This window comes from Pinus tabuliformis, chromosome 7, assembly GCF_031772625.1.
Source record: "Pinus tabuliformis cultivar Carrire ecotype Pingquan chromosome 7, CPIR1, whole genome shotgun sequence".
NCBI classification, from domain to species: Eukaryota; Viridiplantae; Streptophyta; class Pinopsida; order Pinales; family Pinaceae; genus Pinus; species Pinus tabuliformis.
The window spans coordinates 1,802,778,785-1,802,801,039 of record NC_142293.1 but is presented as its reverse complement, the minus strand read 5'-3'; the positions used below and the strand labels follow the sequence as shown (position 1 = coordinate 1,802,801,039).

At 36.6% G+C, this 22,255-nt stretch overlaps 1 protein-coding gene across 1 annotated transcript in view; it reads left to right on the top strand.

Moving 5' to 3' along the window:
- Window positions 1–10,834: 10,834 nt before the first annotated feature.
- LOC149255559 (uncharacterized) overlaps window positions 10,835–22,255 on the top strand; it is a 161,269-nt gene continuing 149,848 nt past the window's right edge. The window contains exon 1 of the mRNA XM_089457248.1: window positions 10,835–11,325. Within this exon, the coding sequence (XP_089313374.1) occupies window positions 11,029–11,325 (297 nt within the window). The 5' untranslated portion in view covers window positions 10,835–11,028. The remainder of the gene's footprint in view (window positions 11,326–22,255) is intronic.

Below are 22,255 nucleotides of genomic sequence, written 5' to 3'. Positions count from 1 at the left end.
CCAAATCTGGGAAGAGATCGGACACACCAAAAACATATGATCAACTGATTCCACATCCATGTTGCATAATGGACACCATGAGGGTCCTTGGAAGGATATTCTCTTAAGGTTTTCTCCTATAATGATTTTGTTTGTAAGTAAACACCACAAAAGTAAATTTTCTTTTGGTGGACTTTTTGGTTTCCAATTGAGCTTCCACCACTAGATCAACTCCTTAGGTTCTTTAGATGCATAAGCATATAAATAAACTTCCTTAGGATTGTAATATCCCTTTTTTGAATGAATCCATAATAGTTCATCCTCACGATCTTGAATTATGACATGTGATATTGATAATGCATTTGTATAGTCATTCCATATTTGATGCTAGTGAGTTGGTAAATTTAATGTTTGAGCTGACAACCATTTTTGCCCCCATATGGATGTATTTTTTGAATAAGAAATTTAATTTAGTGTTTTCTTACCATGCTCAACCAGAAATGACATTAATTTAGATAGAAGGATGTGCATATCACCGCAACCAAGCCATGGATCTTTAACTCTTGTTGGGAAAAATATTGAGGGGGGGGTGAATTAGTATTTAAAAACTCACAATAATAATTTTCTTTTCTGAAATATGTACGCGACTTTACTGAACCCAACTCGTGTTTGTACGCGACTGTTGTAAAAGAAACTAACATATGCTTAGTAAACTTTTAAAACAACTAATTCTTTATCTGTTAAGCTTAAACTAGAATGTAAGAGATTTATCAGGCATTTGATTAGTAGTAAGCAGGTGCAGTAAGAACATAATAAAGTATCACACATAAGTAACACACAAGAACACTAGGATTTAAGGCAGAAACCCAACATGGGAGAAAACCACCGCTACTGTCGTCCCAATCTTCAAACTTATTAATATCAAAAACTTCTTACATTCTTGTACTGGTGCAGACTCATGCTAGTACGCATGCACCCACCTGCTGAAGGCTACAACCTTCACTCATTCTCCAACTCCTACTGGAAGGGAGCTCCAACCCCCTGATCTGATTACCAGCTACTACTGGCAGGAAGCTTCGACTTCCTCACTAAAGGCTCCAACCCTCAGTAACATTCGTGGACCACATTTCATAAATTTTCACACTGGATCCACCTGCTTTAATACATCACAACTTGTAGATCAACTGAAGCAAACACTAACTTAATTCAAATAGAATAATGAGATCACTGTAACCAGAACACATAATTGAACTCAGAATACTGCATCAACACACATAATCAACTGCAACCCTGATCATTCATATGCCAACATGTATACGCTACTTCACTTAAGGCAACTTATGTGTATACACGCTTTTCTATAGAGAAACCTATGTACAGATCTCAATATACTAAAAATTGTAATTTTGAATCAGACACAGAGTTGACCATAGATATTCTGAAATATTTTGTTAGCTTACATAACCCTCGTTCAATTAGCGGCATCAATAATCTTTTCAACCAATCAACATGTAACCAAATTCAACGTCATCATTTAATTAGTTCTACTTCAGACATTATCACTTAACCCAGATGAACTTGAGGACATCTTTGACAGACAACAGAGATATAAGAACACTGATCAGGTTGATCAGTCATTTATGAACAGAAACCATTCCTTTATGTACGCGACTTTGAAGAAACAAACCCGCGTGTATATGCGACTTCACCGAGACCAACTTGCGTACAGATCTGCAAATTTTGACCTAAAATTGCGCAACTCTTTAGAACTTTAGAAAGACCTAGATCATAATATTCAAAGATAAAAAGACAAGTCAATACTTAGATCTATTCAATCCATGAGCAAATTATACAATGGAAAGTCATTTAAGGTCTCATGATCCTAATCGATCATTGTATTCATCGATGCATAATTATTCCAGATCTATGTGTCAACTAGGGCCCTTACAATGCAAATATACCTCAGATTGAAGTATTCATAAAAAACCGTTTCACATGCACACTTGAAACTTTGATCTTCACCTCCTTATATAGTTAGAGCCTTAGCCAATACCATGAGTCAAAACTACACTAGTGTCAGTGGTAATCTTGGACGGGATCAAGTAACCATTACTACACTCAATATTGTGGGCTAATACCATGGTAAGGACCCTTGGTATTCTTAAATTAGTGTGCTGGTATGTACTCGACTTTGCTTCTTTGTACCTGTGTGTATACGTGACTTGGCCATGACGAACCCACATATAGATCTTCAAATATTCACCTTTATCAAACTTTTGATTTTGATTTGTAAACCTTTGTCCCATCATTCTGTTATTCTGTTCCATCACTTTGTCACATCTAAACTGACCTATCGATTCATCTAGTTACCATATACTTGTTCTGTTACAAGTGAGTTGCCATCAAGGACAACACATGCATCATAATGCCAACAACTCCCTTCTTAAAGAATGATGTACGATATTTTTAAATGATGTAGACAAAGGTTCATTTGAGTCCCTAGATTAGTTATTTATAATTTGGATCATGTAAAACCTTAAGTCTTAGGTGAGAATTTCTTATTCAAATTATTTTTTTTGATAAGGATTCTAAGTGCGGGTTGACTATTTATGATTCTAAGATTTTATTCCACTGTATTATAAACATCTTTGTATTACAATTTTAAGAACATAAACATACAAGAAATTTCCACTTAAGAGTAAAGGTTTTACGTGATCCAAATACTAAATAACTAATATAGGGACTCAAATAAACTGTGTCTATATCCTTTAAAACTATCATACATCATTCTTTAAGAAGAGGATTTAACCTCCTTATCTCTAATTTTATGCCATAATTTTTTTGACAATGGAAAAAAAATACACGATTTAATTAACTTAAACCAGGGGACATCCTTGTCAGCTTTGATGTTGTCTCACTCTTCACTAATATCCTATCAATGAAGTGGTTGAAGTGATCAAGCGCGTCACTGATCCAGATACAACCAAATTGGTAGAGATCTGCCTCACCTCTACCTTTTTTAGCTTTGAAGGTGAGTACTACAAACAAACCTACAATGTTGCCATGGGTTCCCCGCTCTCCCCTGTTGTTGCTAACCTTTTCATGGAAGATTTTGAATCCAAAGCCTTAGCTTCGGCTCCCTAAGCTTTGGAAGAGGTTTGTTGATGATACCTTCATCAACTAGCCTCATGGTCGTGAAAAGTTGGATTTATTCCTCCAACATCTAAATAATCTTTTAAGCTCCATTAAATTCACCATGGAAACTGAAATTAATGGCAACCTTCCCTTCCTTGATGTTCTCATCTCCAAGAGAAATGATGGCTCTTTCTCTCACCAATTCTTTTGGAAGAAAACCCACACAGAGCAATACCTTCATGCTAGCTCCCATCATTTTCTGGCTCAAAAGGTTGGTGTTCTCAACACTTTGGCCACTCGTGCTCTTAGGCTCTCTGATAAAGACCACTTAGATGAGGAGAAGAACCATCTCCTTAAAGTTTTTAGGAAGAATGTGTTATGAAACCAGCTCACAAAAAGATAGAAAAGAGAGATCCACGCCTTAGAATTCAGCCTCTTCGAGGGGGCAACCTCCTTTACATTACATAAATGAACAATTCTTGGATGATACAAATGACAAAACCTCCTTTCTATATATAGGAGTCTAAGGAGTCACAATATAATCCAGCCGACCTAACAATAATAATATAAAGCCACAAAAATAACAATAGAGGGATTCTATGGGGCACAAAAATAACAATATGGGGGTAATAGGGGCACAACAATATAAATAGGGGGTATAACTACAATAGTAATGGGGTAATCACTAGTATTATAGGGACCCAACATGCCCCTCTCCTTCAAAAAAGTGTTGTCCTCAACGCTTGAGTAGTTCTGGATACTTCTGCATAAAATTCTCATCCTCCCATGTGGAATCTTCAGCGGATAAGTTCTTCCACTTGATAAGATACTCTGAAATTGATCGATTTCGTAGCTGTCGAGTTCTTGTTTCTGTGACTGCTTCCGGTTCCAATATAATTTTTCCTTCCTCGTCAAGTTCTGGCAATATTGTTTGAATTGGGAGCTTGTCACCTATAACCTTCTTTAAACATGAAACATGGAAAACTGGGTGCAATCGAGAAGCTGCAGGAAGCTCCAATTTGTATGCCATAGTACCAATCTTTTGCAACACCTTGTACGGACCATAATACTTTGGTGATAATTTATTATCCTTCTTAGCTTGCTTTAGGGACATTTGCTTATATGGTTGTAGCCGTAGGAATACCCAATCACCTACATCAAAACTTCTTTCACTGCGATGTTGATCTGCCTGTTGTTTCATTCTATTTTGTGCCAACACGAGGTTATCCTTTAAGAGTTGGAGGACTTGTTGTTGATGTTCGATGTGATGTTCCACTGCCTGAACCTTAGAATTTTCTCTTAAATATGATGTGATGGATGGTGGTTGATACCCATAAAGTGCCATAAATGGGGTCATTTTTGTTGCTGTATGGAAGGAAGTGTTATACCACCATTCAGCCAGAGGCAACCATTTGACCCATTGTGTCTGTTTATCAGATACAAAGCAACGAAGATATCCTTCCAAACATTTGTTTACTATCTCAGTTTGCCCATCAGATTGAGGATGATAAGATGAGCTATGAGCTAACTGAGTACCAAGACAAGAAAATAATTCTGTCCAAAAATTTCCAGTGAAAATGGGATCTCTGTCACTTACAATAATCTTTGGGTTTCCATGTAGCTTTTGAACTGTTTCCATAAATGCAGTAGAAACTGTACTGGCTTTAAATGGATGTGATAATGCACAAAAGTGTGCATACTTGGTAAGTCTGTCAACTACCACCATGATGACACTCTTTCCCTCAGACTTGGGTAAACCTGTGATAAAATCCATTGAAACCTCCTCCCAACGTTGGCTTGGAATGGATAAAGGTTGTAATAGACCCGGTGTCTTAATTGTTTCAACTTTATTTTGCTGGCAAACCAAACATTCCGCCACAAACTTTTGAATATCTGATTTAAGGCCATCCCAAAAAAATTCCTTCTTAACCCTGTGGTAAGTTTTTAAAAATCCTGAGTGCCCTCCTAAGGGAGAAGTGTGCAATTCCATAAGAATCTTTTGTTTTAGCTGGGAATTCTTACAGAGGTATAAGCGATCTTTGTACCATAACGAATCATTTTGCCAGCTAAATGTATCAGAAGTACTGGAATCTTGTTGTAGCTTTCGAATAAGTGCCCACACTTCTTCGTCATTCTTCCATTCCTCCCTTGCTTCGTTTATCCAATCTGGTTGGATAATAGAAATGGCACACAACAATGCTTCCACATCCTCATCCTTTCTTGAGAGTGCATCTGCCACCACATTTTGCTTCCCTTTTTTGTAGATGATTTCAAAGTCATAACCCAACATCTTTGTGACCCACTTTTGTTGCTCTTCAGAGGATAATCTTTGTTCTAAAAAGTATTTAAGGCTATCATGATCCGTTTTTACCTTGAAGTGTCTTCCCATTAGGTAGGGTCGCCATTTCTTAAGTGCATGGAGTATTGCCAACATTTCCTTCTCATAAATAGCTTTGCTTAAAAACTTTCCCTTGATTGGACGACTTTCAAAAGCAATGGGTCTTTCATCTTGCATTAGAACAACACCAATTCCATTTCCTGAAGCATCACATTCCACAATAAAGGTTTTTGTGAAGTCCGGTGTAGCTAAGACCGGTGCTTGGCACATTGCCTCTTTAAGATGTTCAAAGGCCTTTGTTGCTTCCGGAGTCCATGAAAATGAATCTTTCTTCAATAATGTTGTTAGAGGTGCTGCTATTCTCCCATAATTCTTAACAAACTTGCGATAATACCCTGTCAACCCAAGAAATCCTCGCAGATGCTTTATGGATGTGGGGATTTTCCATTCCTTAATGGCTTTAATTTTGCTAGGGTCTACCTTAACTCCTTCATGAGATACAATATGACCCAAATATTCCACCTCCTGGACTCCAAAGAAACATTTGGATCTTTTTGCATATAATTGTTTCTCCTCCAATAGTTGTAGCACCCTGTCAACATGTTCAACATGATCCTTCCAAGACTTGCTGTAGATTAGTATATCATCAAAAAATACTAACACAAATTTTCTAAGGAATGGTTTGAAAATTGAATTCATCAAACCTTGAAATGTTGAAGGTGCATTGGTAAGGCCAAAAGGCATGACCAAAAATTCATAATGACCCTCATGAGTTCTAAATGCTGTTTTCGGAATGTCTTCAATCTTCATTCTGATTTGATGATATCCCGAACGAAGATCCAACTTGGTGAAGTAAATTGATCCATGCAATTCATCCAGTAATTCATCAATAACAGGAATGGGGAACTTATCTTTAATAGTGAGCTTGTTGAGCTCCCTATAATCTGGACACATGCGCCATGATCCATCCTTCTTGTGCACCAATACTACTGGAGCTGAGAAAGAACTTTGACTCGGTTGAATTATACCAGCCTCTAGCATTTCTGCAACCATACGTTCAATTTCACTTTTTTGGACATAGGGATATCTGTACGGCCTGATGTTTGGAGGAACACTTCCTGGAATCAGATGAATAGCATGATCATGATCACGCATAGGTGGGAGACCTTTGGGAGTCTCAAATACCTTGGAATGATTGTCCAGGACTTTTTGGAGATCTGGAGAAATAGATGATTCCAATGTGGAAACATCTAGCGAACATAATTGTGCAATTACACCTCTTTGCTCCTTTTTTAGAAGCTTTGTCATGCCATTAGAGCTGATTATCTTTCCTGGTTTCCCTGCAATACCCCTTAATTCAACTTCCTTTCCTTCCACAGAAAATTTCATGAAAAGTTCTTGAAAATTAAAAGCTATTGTACCCAAGGATTGTAGCCATTGGACTCCTAGTACAACATCAGCACCTCCCATTGGAATGGAAAGCATTGGGCTAGTCAATACATATTCTCCCATGGATAGCTTGATATTATGGCACTTTCCAGAGCAATTTATTGTTCCTCCATTTGCAATCATCACTTGACACTCTGGTGCTGGATATAGGAAGCAATTCAATTCTTTTGCTACCCTACAATGAATAAAATTGTGGGTGCTTCCTGAATCAATCAACACTATTACCTTTTTCTTCTTGATTTGTCCTTCTATCTTGATGGTTTGAGGAGTGGTAATTCCCGCCAATGCATTACAAGATATGGTCGGATTTATTTGTTCTTCATCTAGGCTTTGTTCCTGGAATATATCCTCTTCTTTTGACCTTTCTTGCTCCTTTTCTTCTTCCTCTTCACAATCTATGTAGAATAATTTCTTCTCAGCACACTTATGACCTTTTGTGTATTTGCTATCACAATTGTAACAAAGCCCTTTTGCTCTTTTTTCTTCCAATTGTTGTGGTGTCAACCTTGTAGGTTGTGGAAGACTATGGGCAACAACACTTCCGTCTTTATAGTTGTGAGTGGTATGCTTCCTAGTTGCCATAATTTTGCTTTCCATTTTTCTTGCTAACCTGAATGCCTTCTCTAATGAATCAGGTTCCCAAAGGCGCACATCATGTTGGATATTATCCTTTAAAGACCCTATGAACACATCAATCCTATGCTCCTCTGGAATATCTTTTACCCTTATGTTCAATTTTTGGAACTCCTCAATGTGCTCCATTATTGAACCCTTTTGTTTGAGACTTATCAATTGGCTAAAAAAAGTGTTGCTTTTTGTATCCTCATAATGTGCTATCAATTCTTCCGTAAAAATTGCCCAAGTGATAAATTGTTTACGAGAACAAAGCCATTGATACCATACAAACTGATTTGGTTCCAAATATAAAGTTGCCATACGTACCTTTTGTGTGTTTTGCACATTATTGAGATCGAAGAATTGCTCCATCTGTAATATCCATGTGGCGGGATCCTTGCCATCAAACTTCCTCATATCGATTTTTGGAACATGGTGAGTCTTCGATCCAACATTAGAGTCTATGGAATCATGATTAACATTTCTTTTGTTCTCATCATGAGTTTCCTTTACTACCTTTTCACCATTAGTGACCCTTTCTTGTAGCAACTTCTTCAATTCATCCATCTTATCATCCATGCCATCAATTTTAGCGTCCATGCCATTCACCTTAGCTTCCATGCCATCCATCTTAGCTTCCATGCCCTTTATCTTAGATTCCACGCCATTTACCTTAGATTCCACGCCATTTATCTTAGATTCCACGCCACTTATCTTAGCTTCTGTTAGCTTTTGTGAGCGTGACATTTGTTGCACTTGTTCTTGTAATTTTGATATATCATGTAGCATTTCTTCCTCTTCTTCATGAGTCATGCTAGAGCTTTCAGGTTCCTTACTAGGTGTTTGCATTTTCTTTCCTCGGGGCATCAGTTACCGATAATAATGCTTTACTATGCCCTTTGAATTCCGTTAAACCAAGCTTACACAAAAATTAAAAAAAAACTACACACCTTTTTTCACTTTATAGAAGCCTGATATTGAATCTGATGTATCTCTGTAATTTCGGATCATCCAGTTCTGAAATTGCTACCTGTAGTAGCCTTCTGCGTCCTCTTTCCAATGCCACAAGTCTGAGCCAAATTGGATTCTCCAAGGAAGAGTTATGTGAAATCTCCCACAGTGACTTGCTTTTAGACTGGTTCAGTAGAGCGAACTTGTACGACGTGCCACGAGTCACTGTTTCAACCTTTGAATCTGAAACACACATACAAAAAACTACAGTCCGTCCTCTTTCTGTACCTTCTTACGAAATTTCAATCCGATCCCCAGAGAGAAAGTTATGACGATTTTCCCCAGGTCACCTGTTTTGAATGTAATTCAGGAGTCTGCAAAAAGACCAACTTCCTCAGATCATATCTCCGCAAATATCACGCGAAAAGCTCTGAAATTCGGACCCAAGGTTCAGCGCGATTTCTTCTCAAATGGGTTTTTTTTGCGACTTCTGAAACGTCACAGAAAAAAAGTTATAGCGAAAATTCCACGATGACCTGTTTGGAGCAGCGAAACCCTAGAATCCAAAGCTCTGATACCAAATGTTATGAAACCAGCTCACAAAAAGATAGAAAAGAGAGATCCACGCCTTAGAATTCAGCCTCTTCGAGGGGGCAACCTCCTTTACATTACATAAATGAACAATTCTTGGATGATACAAATGACAAAACCTCCTTTCTATATATAGGAGTCTAAGGAGTCACAATATAATCCAGCCGACCTAACAATAATAATATAAAGCCACAAAAATAACAATAGAGGGATTCTATGGGGCACAGAAATAACAATATGGGGGTAATAGGGGCACAACAATATAAATAGGGGGTATAACTACAATAGTAATGGGGTAATCACTAGTATTATAGGGACCCAACAGAATGGTTATAGTTGGTCCTAATTTCTCAGAGCTTTCTTGAAGGCTAGCAAAGGTACTAAATTAAGAAAAGATCAAAGAGAGTTTGTTACCAATGTTCAACTTCCTTTTATCTAAGGTACCACTGACAAGATTGCTTGGATTTAAAGGAAGCACAATATCTCTTCCACTTTTAGACCCCTAAACATTATTCCTAGCTCCCTAAGGTTCGCCAAGGACCCTGTAGATCCGAGAGACATGAAGGGTGTTTATTTAATCCCATGTTCCTGTGGGACCCCCTACATTGGGGAAACATGCCACTCTATAAATCAAAGGATTCATGAACATGTGGCTAATATCAGACATTGTAGGACTCGCTCCTCAGCCTTGGCAAAACATGCTGACAAAACTAAACACCATGTTTGTTTTGAAGATTCTCGTGTCATTGCAAGGATCGACCACTTCCATCACTGGAAGTTTAGGGAGGCTATCGAAATTGAAAAAAGATCTCTCACGCTGAATAGGGATGATGGGTGGAAGATTAGTAGTTGTTGGATCCTGTCTCTTTGTTCACTTAGTTAGTGCCTTTCTCCTTCTTAATGTTGTTCTTTGGTCTTATTTTCGTGCCTTTAATTTTAATTAATTCCTACTATTATTATTAATATACTCCTATTTATTTAAGTATTTTAATTATTATTATTATATATATATTGTGAAATTATTATTATTATATCATAGTATTAATATTAGTCATTATAATAATATTAAAACAAAGTAATGTTTCTCACATTATATTAATAACATATTATTATTAAGACTTAATTTAATAATTTCAATTTTCTTCATTTATTTATTTTGAAATTATTTATTATATTAACATTATAATTAATTTAAAGTATTATATATATATTTTTTAAAAATTACCAAAATTAATAGTTACTTATTATTAAAATTTTATTCTTTTATTATATTTGGTTTTAAGATATATATATATATATATAGATAAAAGTTTATCTTAATTATCTTTTTAACAATTTTTTTTTTTTTTTTAAAGCTATTTTGCATCCCTACAATATATAATAATTATTAGTTAGATCAATGCTTTTTTCCCTATTTTGATGAACCCACTTAGTAAATCAACATAAAAATTGTAATGTGATGTTAGGAAACATTCAATCTTAACCTTATAAATCACATATGCATTTTGATAATTTAAACCAATAAAAATAGAAAAAAAAACACAATTTAATTAACTTAAACCAACTAAACAAATCATTCCCTTGGATTTCATTAAAGATATAAAAAATCAACATTATAATTTACCTTTATAAGAGGGTTCCGTTGATTAATGAAAGAAATAACCCATTAACCTAAACCTCATCCAAATGATTTAAAGAAAGAGGCTATTCTAAGAATAAAGTTGAATATGTTCCTAGTTTGTCACTAGGATCCCTCCTCTGCCTTGAAGCTGAATAAAGTTGAATATGTATATGGTTTCTCACCTGGATTCCTATAACCAGTGTGGCTGTGACCGTTGTAGCTAGTGGTACATGCATATTAGTTCCCCATCTTAAAAAAACACGCACACACAAGTGGTACATGTATAGGAGGAATTTCGTTACGCTTACTTGTTCGCAAAAAAACCCAAAATGCATGAGCTCCATATAAAATGAAATTGATTACCACCTACAGATATGCGGTACACACGAGTCTAATTTTCACCAACATTCCATGGTCTGCGAATGCCTCTTTAATGGTGCGTCGTGACAGACGAAGTATGCATACTTCCCTGTGCATCTTCACTTCTTGTCAAACCAACCCGTTGCCGAGAAGAGGCAGCGGGATTCAGATTTGCAGGACCAGTACCATTAGAGCTTCGACATCCACCAACTTATTCAAGGATCATGGATTCGTCCGCACGCTGGAGCTGCCTACCTCTCCCAAGTCTGCAGCTGCATTCTCCCAGGTTAAAATACATTCAATTGTTTCTTTTTTTATTTATTTTTTTAAATAAAGACATGATTCCTTTAACCATTATTGTGGTATTGAAGTTGGTTTGTGAATTTTCCTATATGATTTGTAGCTTACCAGTACCATCATTCCATTTCCTCGATTAACTGTTATCACTGGGTATAAACCGCATAAACATATATTCAAAAATGAATAACTGTAATCTTTATATGGCTGGAATAAATGCATGCCCTGTCAAATGGGTTCATTGAATTTTCAAAAGTCGTCAACCAATTGCAAACACACATGGATACACTACTCCTTGATGGGTTCCAAAACGCCATTTGTTTGTGACAGCCAAAAGTTCCTCAAGTACTCCAGTTTGGTGTTAATACTGCATTGGTTAGTGGGTGTCGTTCTTTAAGTATGCAAAATGATGAAATCCATTTCTTGATCTCCAGTAGGAAATGTAGAGTATTTTCAAGGGACCTTTCGAAAATCTATAATCTGTCCTCATGATGCAGACCAAGTGATTAGGTATGCCATATCTGCCTTAGAGATGCAGTTCAAGTGGTGAAGAGTAGGTCATATCACTTGCATATCAAAAGTTAGGGTGAATACATAGTGCAGGGACTAGACAAATGGTCGTGTATAACTAGGCGGAAGGATATGTTAAAAGTTTCAAGAGGCCTATTGTTTATGCAAATGCTAAGGAAAAAACATTTGTTATCCCTCATCCTAGAGACACTAACTAACATTTGTACTGGAATATTATCTGGAAACAAATCTAACCTTGGCACTTCAACAAGTTTATAAATTTAGGAGAAGGGCTCCTATAAACCAATTAATGGTCTTTTATTGTTTTTCTGCTTTGAAAGGAGGTAAACCGTAAACTGGAGCGTGCCATGAATCATTAGCATTTAGGACTATGACTTCATACATACCATAGTTATTGCGGACCTTCTGAGCCACATGCGAGGATCTTATAAGTGCAGAGTTGCATTGACCTCCAACTCTTCCAATCCTAAGAAAACTGCAATAGGGGTAGTCAAATATAAACTAAATGATATTTTATTTTATTATGAATGATCACTGGCTACTCTAACATTAATCACGTGGTACCTCTGAAATTTTATTTCTTTTTGTTACTTTGAGTTTTGCAAGATATGATGGAGCACGTACTACTAAGAATAATAGTGCTCTTGTAAATGCAAATAAAAAATAATTGCCCCTTTGTTGGACGGTGAATATTTTTTATTATTTGGCATTTTAAAGGGGTTTGCCAAGTAGGTGAAAGCTGGGTGCTGTTATTACCCCACCAGGATTTGATTTCCCCATGTGACATGTTTGCTCCTTGTGGATTGGTGCATCCCCATAAGGAGGCTGTTGTTAAGCAGAAGCCATCATGGCTGTTAAGTTGGGCTGGCAGGTCACACACCTCTTGATCGGTGCCAGTTGTTTGACACTTAAAAAGAAAGGAACCTTCTTGCCATTCCTTTCCTTCTAAGTTGCACGAAACGGGGAAACGGAAACGAGTTTCCGAAACGGGAAGCGAAACGAAACGCGACCTCCCCGAATTTTGGAAACGGGGAAACGCGAATATATATATATATATATATATATTAGGAATTTAAGAAATATGTGCAATCATAAAGCATATATGATACATTCTAATTTATTACATTATGATAAAATTGTCAATTGTCAATGCATAGACTATAAGTATCTAAATTTACATCACATTTACTCATGAATAATCACATAATGAAAATAGAAATATCCAAAATCAGCCACGAGAAATTTCTAATTTTTTGTCTCGTGGTTGATTGGGAGTCTCCTCCTGCATAGTCGAATGACCTTAGTGCTCTTGATTAAATACAAGTTTCATACCCTAGTACCCTACATTCTCTTGATTATTGGGAGTCTCCCCTGCATAGAGGGCTTTGTTCTCTCGATTAAATACAAGTTCCATACCCTAGTACATGATAAAATCCAATGGAAACATTGAAATCCCCCCAATCCTGAAATCCTGAAAAACAGATAAGTCTGCTGGATTTTGAGTAAGATCTAAAATTCTACTTTCTCCATATGAAATCCAATGACGGCGAAACCACTCTCAAACATCCTGAGTCATTTCATGGTAATGTTAAAAATTTAAGTAAAAGGATGAAAATGAAAAATAAAGGAGAATATCACTAACATTACCATGAACTGCATATCAACACTAGGGCAAACAAATGTAAGAGATCTACATTAGAAAAAAAAAATTAAAAAACAAATGTTTTTTTGGGGGAAACGTGGCCCGTACGGCCTGGAAACGCGTTTCCGGCCGTACGGTACGGAGAAACGCGTTTCGTTTCGTTTCCCCTGGAGAAACGCCCCCTAGGGCCACGTTTCTTGCAACTTAGCTTTCCTTTATTATCTGAAAACAATTACATGCATGTTACAACTTACAACCAAAGTATCACTGCAGGCCATGCAATGCGACCTAGTGAGAGCACTCAAAGCAAACTAGCAAATATCTACATGTACATCCCGATGTCCAAACACATACTAAATGATCCCTTTATCCAAGAAACAAGTGTCTAAAACACAAAATAAATAGGCTTTAATGGGCCAACATGAAAACCACAAGCATAATTCAAAGGGCCACAATTACAATTGTTTTTGGTAAACGAGCTTTGTGATCTATGTTCAAGGGAAGTTGCTCAAGTGACATCTGTTGTAAATACACAGCCTTTGAGTCTACATTGTCAACAGATTCATCTACATAGAGCTGAAACGTTTGGACTGTTTGGAATGGTTGGAGTTTCAAGTTTTTCTTGTGTGCTTCTCTTGTATGTATACATTTCTGCATGTCAGTGAATTTGAAGCACTTTCCCTCATTTGTATTGTTCGAAACTTCATGTTTGCAGTTGTTAAACATAGGGTTTCTTGCTGTAGTAATTCTTGTCTCTGTATTTGTTTTTTAATTCCTATAACTGTGCAATGGATCTTTGCTTGTGTTGTGCGTCATGACTACATGCTCTGGTTTTTTACACAGTTCCACATATGTAGGTAGTTTGTGCATGTTTGAACTCCTACATTGAACTCTCCTTGAGTTGTGCCCTTGATAACAAATATTCTATAGAAAAGTTTAAATATGGCTATGAGCATTGCTATAGAATCACAGAATCTGGTACAACAATTTGATGGCTATAAATTTAGCACGTGGAAACTTTGATGGAGACATTATTGTTGGAAAGAGAGCTGCTTGATAGTGGGAATGGCAATGAGGTGAAACCATGCTCTACATAAATTAATGAAGCCAAGAAGTGGAGATAAAGGATGGGCAGTCACAAGCTCAAATTTCACCATCTAAGTGACTGTAATATCCCTTAGGGTTGAAAAGAACACATGACAAGATTTGTATTCTAACTAGTATCACAATATTCTTTCAATTTTTGCAAATAGAGACAATATTGAATACAATAAACAGTGTAACCAACATTTAATTCCACCAACAACTCATACGCATGAAGCCAATCCAGCAGTACATAATGGGTTATAAACCCACAGTCCTTCCAAATTTCACACTACAGTTTAGATTCATAACAATTGCTATTGCATCAGCAAACCCTACTGTCCTAAATTCTAATATTCTTAATCTGACCGTACAACCAGCCTCAGGAATCAGCCAGATTTCGTTGCCTCTTTGCTGCCTCAGACCCGCCTTGGATAACGTCACAGGGGTGATCTGCTGCCCAGATCAAGCCCTGGTCTTAATGCACTGCAACAGATTTTCTTAGAGAATGTGAGCCACTGCTCCAGCAAAACTTTGAACCAGTCTACGCTGCCCCAAACAGCCCTTCGCTGCCCAAACCAGACCTCAGGGGGGTTTGCTGCCACAGTTTCCACCTCAGACCAATTCGTTGACCTCAACAGAACCTCAGAAATGATCTCGCGTCCTCAGATTTGGCCTTCAGTATGAGCAGATGCCAGTAAGAACCCTTCAGGGGTAACCTGCAGCCACAGTAGGGCTTAAACAAACCCTGTCACAGAGGGGGCTGTCCAGATGGTCTGCTGTCCAAATGCCTCAGAATTCCCCTGTTACCATAGATGAACACTATTGGATGGGCCACTGCCTCAGATTTGGCCTCAGGTAACTCTGCTGCCAAAGATTTACCCTTTAAACAATTTAGTTGCCACAGAAGGACTCCTTCAAGGTGTGCCACATGCCTCATATAGGGTCGCAGGGCTGTTTTTCTGCCCAGACTTCACTTGCTGATCCTCACTGTCCCTGGAAAGGCCTTGAACAGGCCTTCGCTGTCACAGATTAGCCCTTCGCTGCCCAGACAAAGCCAAAGAACCCAACAAGGCTAGTGGAGTACTACAACACAAAGTCTAGAAGCCTAGAAGAATGAGGATAACGATAGAAGAACTACATCTATGGATGAGTAAGAAATTACAACATAAAGTATTGGATCCTGGAAGACTAAAAAAAAAAAGAAAAAAAAAGCGGACAACAATAGAATCAAGAGTATGATCTAGGATGAAGAAGAAAGTTGAGGACTTCTAACCAGGAGATAATAATTTTTCTACCTGGGGAGTCTGAAGTAGGAGAATCAACCCCCTAGGAAACCATTTTAACTATACCCCAATGGGGTTATGAAATTTCCAAATGGAAAGAAATTTACGTCAATTCCACAGAATTGCACCCTCGGAAAACCCTTATTGCCACAAATAGATGAATGCTGCCTCAGGAATTATGTTAAACAGAGTAAAGAGAAGGAATTGCCCAGGGTGGAATCTTTTACCACCGAAACCAATCAGAGAAAAGGGCTCTTAAAACCCTCCAAGAGCCTCAGCCCAAAAATCAGAAAGATCCACCATCCATGATGATTAAAATGATTCTCCTTTCTCCTTTTAATATATTCTCTTTGGGATCTTCCCTCCTAATTTTGATTTGAGGGGCTAACAAGTTTCCCTCCATTTTGCCCCAAATTTGGCTTTTATCATAAGTTTCCCTCCAATTACCCCAAATGATCCAATGTTAACCCCAATGACATCAAATAATGGGTTCCCCCCTTTACAAATGACTATAGCCTACGAGGTTGGATAGGCTAATTCACCCTTCCTTGGGTAATTTAATTAGAAGAGGGCATTACAATGACAATATTCTTTTGGTTGCAAGTTAGGCCAAGAGCTTGAAGGATGCACATGACAACTTGGTTCAGATTTATGAAAAGAAGGATTTGAACACTAAGCTTCAACTTGGAAAGAAAATTTTCCTATGAAGATGCATGAATCTGAGAGCATAGGGACATGTAAAACATTTTTTGATAGCTCATGGAAGAATTGGCAGTGTATGGTGCTTGAGTTTCTAATGGATATGCCGATGTTACTCCCCTTGGAAGCATGTCTATGTCGTGTGAAGAGACAATGTTGATATTGGGGTCTAAGGTCAAATTCAACTTTGAGGAAGCATGCTTCAACGTGTTGAAGGAAGAGATCAAGAAGCAGGATGTTGTGTTAATCCTGGATGAAGCACCAATGTTATTTTTCACCAATTATTAAAGACACAAGCAAGAAGAAGAATAAGGGCCAAGATAACAAGCAAAAATAAAACTATCTGAAGGAGAATGTAGAGGGCAAGAAGAAGGTGAAATGTTGTTAGTGCCATGAAATAGGGCTTATAAAAATAGAGTGTCCAAATTTTATTATTGAGAAAAGAAAGAAGAGTGATGAGGCCAATCTCTCTTTGGGATGACTCTTTAAGACAATAAATATGGCAATATTTGTCTTTTCTAGAAGCTGATAACTGTATTTTTTGTCACCCAACACACGACATTTGACTTCGTATGGTTTGTGAGATATGAGTATGTTGAAAAGGGAGATGATGTGTTTTTCGTAGGTGGAGATGGGCATTGTTGACCATTGGAGTGGCACCCGATGATTATATGAAGACTCCATGCCCAAGGATGTACCAAAGGACACGTGTACCATCAAATATCATCGGTTAACAGAGTTTTAAACTCTTCTTCTATTTTCTCATCATCTTTCTTGTACCCAGATTCCACACCCTGCGGGGAATTGTAATAAGTGATACTAGTAATGATGAGTTTTGAGTTTGTAACAGGACTAGGATGTTGGGACTCGATCAGCAAATGAGTACACCTTGGAGCGTTTTTTTTATCTGGTTAATTATCCCTTCTTTTTCAGAGGCGAATAATTTTCTGGTTTTTTCACTCACTTTTTATCCCAAAGTCGGGGTGGCGGTTTGAAGGTTGAGCCCCTAACACATTTTAGTGTCTAGAGTTGATCTATATTACCATACTAGATCACACGAAAAATTTCGTGGAATTTGGTTATGTCTAGGTAGTCATTTTAAAATTTTTTAGATTTCCTGCACTGTGGAAATTGCTAATAAAATTGTATTTGTAATGTAATAAGTGATGTCTAGATAAGTTGTATGGGGTATACATAATAAAATTTGCACTTCTCACCCCAACTTTCTACTATGACACACTTTGAGGGGTTAAAAATGTATTTTGAACCCTCACAATTCATTTTTCCTAAGTTTAGTGGGAAATTTGTCAATTAATTAAGCCAAAAATTAAATAAATGGAGAAAAATAAATATTCACACATGGTAAAGGTTGTGGAAATGAGGTGGAAAATTATGGGGGAATTAAAGTGAAGTCCCAAGGTGATGTGGACTCCTAAAATCAAAGAAAGGACATGTGTTCAAATAAAATCGAATTTCTGACATTAAATAAAAAAGCTGCTTACTTGGAAATTCGAATTTGTGAAGTTAATGCACATTTGAGAGGATTTGGGAGAATATTTGGTGGAGATTTTGTGGGGAATTGTCTCCACATGGGTTACCACCCATATACACTTGTCATTCCATCATAAAATTCGAATTTGGCACATAAGGGAAGAAGAAAATGATGTCCACTTGCCAGAATTCGATTTTTACACTTGGCATTGGAGCTCTATTCAACAAATTCGAATTTCTCTTTGGGATTGTCACCTCATGCCACTTCTTTAATCACTTCTACACTGAGATTGACTTCCAGAATTATATATAATAGAGCCCTGAGCTCTCATTTGTATCTTATTGTTACTAGCTATTGTGTTTGCGGAAGCGCTGGTGCCTTGTACACTTTCAAAAATATCAATAAAGACTTTGGGGTTTCATTTATGAGGTGTTCCTCCTTTGGGAGTGTGATGAATTGTTGATCATTGGTATAATTCTTTTTCCTCATGCTTTGATCTAATTTGTTTCCATATGCTCTTGTAGATTTGTTATTGTAGAGCTATCTTGCATTGACATTTGATTTAGAGGTATGCTCTAGTTGGTTTAAAATCATTGTTTATTGCTAAATCTATATGGCACTAATTCTTGATTGAAGTTTTGTAGAGGGAACATCTTGTTGGATTACAGAATCAAGCGTGAGGGGAAGTCTTTGAAGATACTAACCCACTCCTAATACATTCTTAAATGAGCTCTCATTTGTTCTTTGAGTCTTCATAGTCTTATCTTACAAAATGGTTTTGCAGGAGTTTTGGCACATAGCTTGTACACAAGCCGAGCACTTCTAAATTTAAATTTCTTTTAAAAAACATTGTACTTCATTTGCTATCCAAGAGCTTGAAGATGGCTAAGCAAAGACAAGAGTTTACTCTCACTCTTAGTCACCAGGTTCGGCGAATTTGAACGAGTAAGTTCGAAATTCGCCAAACTTCAAACGAATACGAACTTATTCGTTCAAGTTCGCTGAATTTTATGGCGAACTCGAATTTAATAACGAACGCGAATTTAATGACGAACAAAATTGATTAAGTTCGTTTAGGGTTCGAAGAAAATCGTTTTGGTTCGAATTGTTTTGCTATTTTAAATAAATTTCCAAATCAATTGCGGGTTTCGTTGTTCGCCGGAGGGTTAGATTGTTAGTTTCATTGTTTGTGCTGTCTGGAGGGTTTGAATCGTTTGATACACAGTTACACTCCCTGCTTTCACTGCATGTGTGTGGCAAGTTGTGAGCTCCACTAAGAATATGCAGATGTATACTGAGTGATAGTTTTAACCTTTGCATCAGCAGCAAAACTGCGCAGTATCTTCGCTTGAACCCATCCTTGAAGACCCAACAGAGGCATGAGTGATAATATCAAAAGCGCCAACTTTCGGTTTACTGAAAAAGATGGAAAATTCAAACATCTTGTGACTCTGGCGGTTGATATGGATCTGTACCCAACTGCATGGCCTCCTGATAAAGCGAAAATGAGGAACTGCAGTTTGTCTTGGTAATCTCATATGAAGACCGATCACAATGGAAAAAGAATTGAAAAAAAACCACAATGAAATAACGAAATAGCAGATAAAATTAAATCTTTAAATTAAAAGGTTTCATTTCGTTTTAGTTTCGATGCATTTCAAAACATAAATTGACCGACATATCGGGCATAAACGTGCCGACGACGTGGGCCGTCCAGCGTCCACCGATAGAAATTCAAAAAGGAATCGCTGTAATCTCAATAATTACATCGTTGACATCAGATCCTATGGCCGTTGAGCTGGCGAAAAGATTCCCTCTATTTTTGGCAGGAAAATCCTCGTTGTCACTTTTCGTTTCAATTGTTGTTTAGTTTTTTTCCTAATCATTTAATTTGTGAAAATTAAAAAGGAGGAAGACAATGGAAAAGTGCAAATATTTAAAAACACAATTAAAAGTAAATACATTTTCATTAATCAAATTGGAAGTTAAATTCATATAATATCTCAATTTATATAAATTATCTATATATAGTTTCATTTATTGGAAATTAAAAATATTGTGATTATTTTAATATCATCTCACTATATATATATATATAAATTTTAAATAAATTTAAGAAAAATATCTTTTAAACTTATTAATATGAAATTCGATCAATTTCTAAAACTATCACTTATCACTTTAATTAGTAACTTTACTCTGGCACTAAAATTGGATCCTAAGCATTGGCATTTTCCTTTGCATCTTGGACATGACCTTATGGACTGATCTCATCATTAAGTGACTGGTATATACTTGGTAATAAGCTACAGTGAGCTTACCTCTGTTACTTAAAGATCTGGTATATTTTTTGAAGTTGATTAGTTGGAAAGCATATTGTTCTTTCACATCTTAAATTGAATTGGTGTTTCATTGGCATTGTGGTAAGTTGGAACTTGGTTCTTTATTGGAATTTGGCACTCGCTTTCATGGTTTATAAAAATTTAAAATTATGTCGAAATGATTTAAATGTTTGAGCAATAATCTTATGTCTTTGCAATGTGCATTATGGACTTTGAATTTGACTTTAAATTGATTATATATATATATATATATATATATTATATAATTTTTTTTTTCGAATTTTTTATGTCGAACTTTATCGACAAAATTTTAGTTGCCGAACTTTATTCGAATTTCAAGGTCGCCGAACTCGAACTCGAACACGAACCTGGTGACTTAGCTCTCACTCTTTAGCTTAACCTTTTGTAAATTATAATTGTACATATACATTTTATCTTGTTGATTTTTTCACTAATACTTAACTTATTTTGCAGTCATTGTTTGGATTGTTTGCTAACTCTTGTGTGGCAGATTTTGAAGAGCAACTCTCGCAACATCTTACAAGTGTTTGCAGGACCTTTGGCAAATGTCGGGGGTTCAATTTCCAAAGATGTTGCGAGCCCTTTTGAGGCTTATTTTGGCTCAGTCCAGTTCACTAGAGGGCTGTCCATTTTCTTCTCTAAGCCGTGGGCCGTTGGAGGAAACTCACACCTTGTTTCCCTTGAATAAGTTTTGTAAGATCTTGTCACTACTTTCTCAAGAAAGGAGGTCTAGTGTCCAAGTTTCAAGCAATTGTTGTGATGACTCTCCTTGAAGTTTAGTTGAGGACTTTGAAGGGCCCTCGTCTCATTGTAATATTAATAAAAGATCTAATTTGCTTGTGGGAGCTTGGGATTTCTCCCATGGTATCCTATCTCCCCATTTATAGAGAGGCTTTTCTTGGGTGGATTGACATTTTTATGGTTTAAGATTTCATACTTCATTCATTTACATGCACGCTTTAATTGGGAATTAACACAACCTCACTATCACATTTCATTTTTAAGTTAAAGTTTGTTACAATTTCATTTGAGCTTTGCATTCTTTATCTCATTATTGCTTGGAACCACAAGCTTACACTTTACTTTGGGCAATTCATTCTTCACATGCAAGCATTTTATATTCTTAACAAACTTTGATTTATTTCCATTTACCTTGGTAAATTGTTTCATGAGCACTTGAATACATGCTTCATTTTTATGCTACATTGTTATCTTGAATATTGGAGCAATTTATTGTCATTGTCTATTTGAAACAAATTTTACTTTCAAGCAAATTACTTGTATCATTTTAATTCATTGATGAGACACATGCAACACTTGTAAGCTAATTTTATTCCTCCAATTGAAGTTATAATTGCAACTTATGTTGAACACTATTTCATTTTCAAGCATTGCAAATCAATCTCTTTGAAGCATTTGCATGTAGCATCACTTTAATTTGGGGAATTAACACAACTTGCACTTCATCTAGGCATTTTAGTATAGGAAGGCCTCAAGCCTCATTAAAATTTCACTTCCAACATAAGTTGGTTGAAGTAGACATCTTAGGGATCCTCTACTCCTCTATTGACTCGTCATCGTGAGATCCATATTTTTGGGCAATGGTGAGGTCTGAGGATTGAAGAGTTAAATTGTAATCTTGTTGTAGAGATAATTAATAGAATTAACAAAGAGCACTTTCCATTACATTTACTTTACTTGTCTTTTGATGGTTTGAGTTTTCATATGCAAAGTCTATTCCAAAAGCAAGTATTGTAATCCTTTCAAGCAAGTGTTTTCTTTTCATGCTTCAAAGTCTAATTACATATTGATGTCTTGGTTTA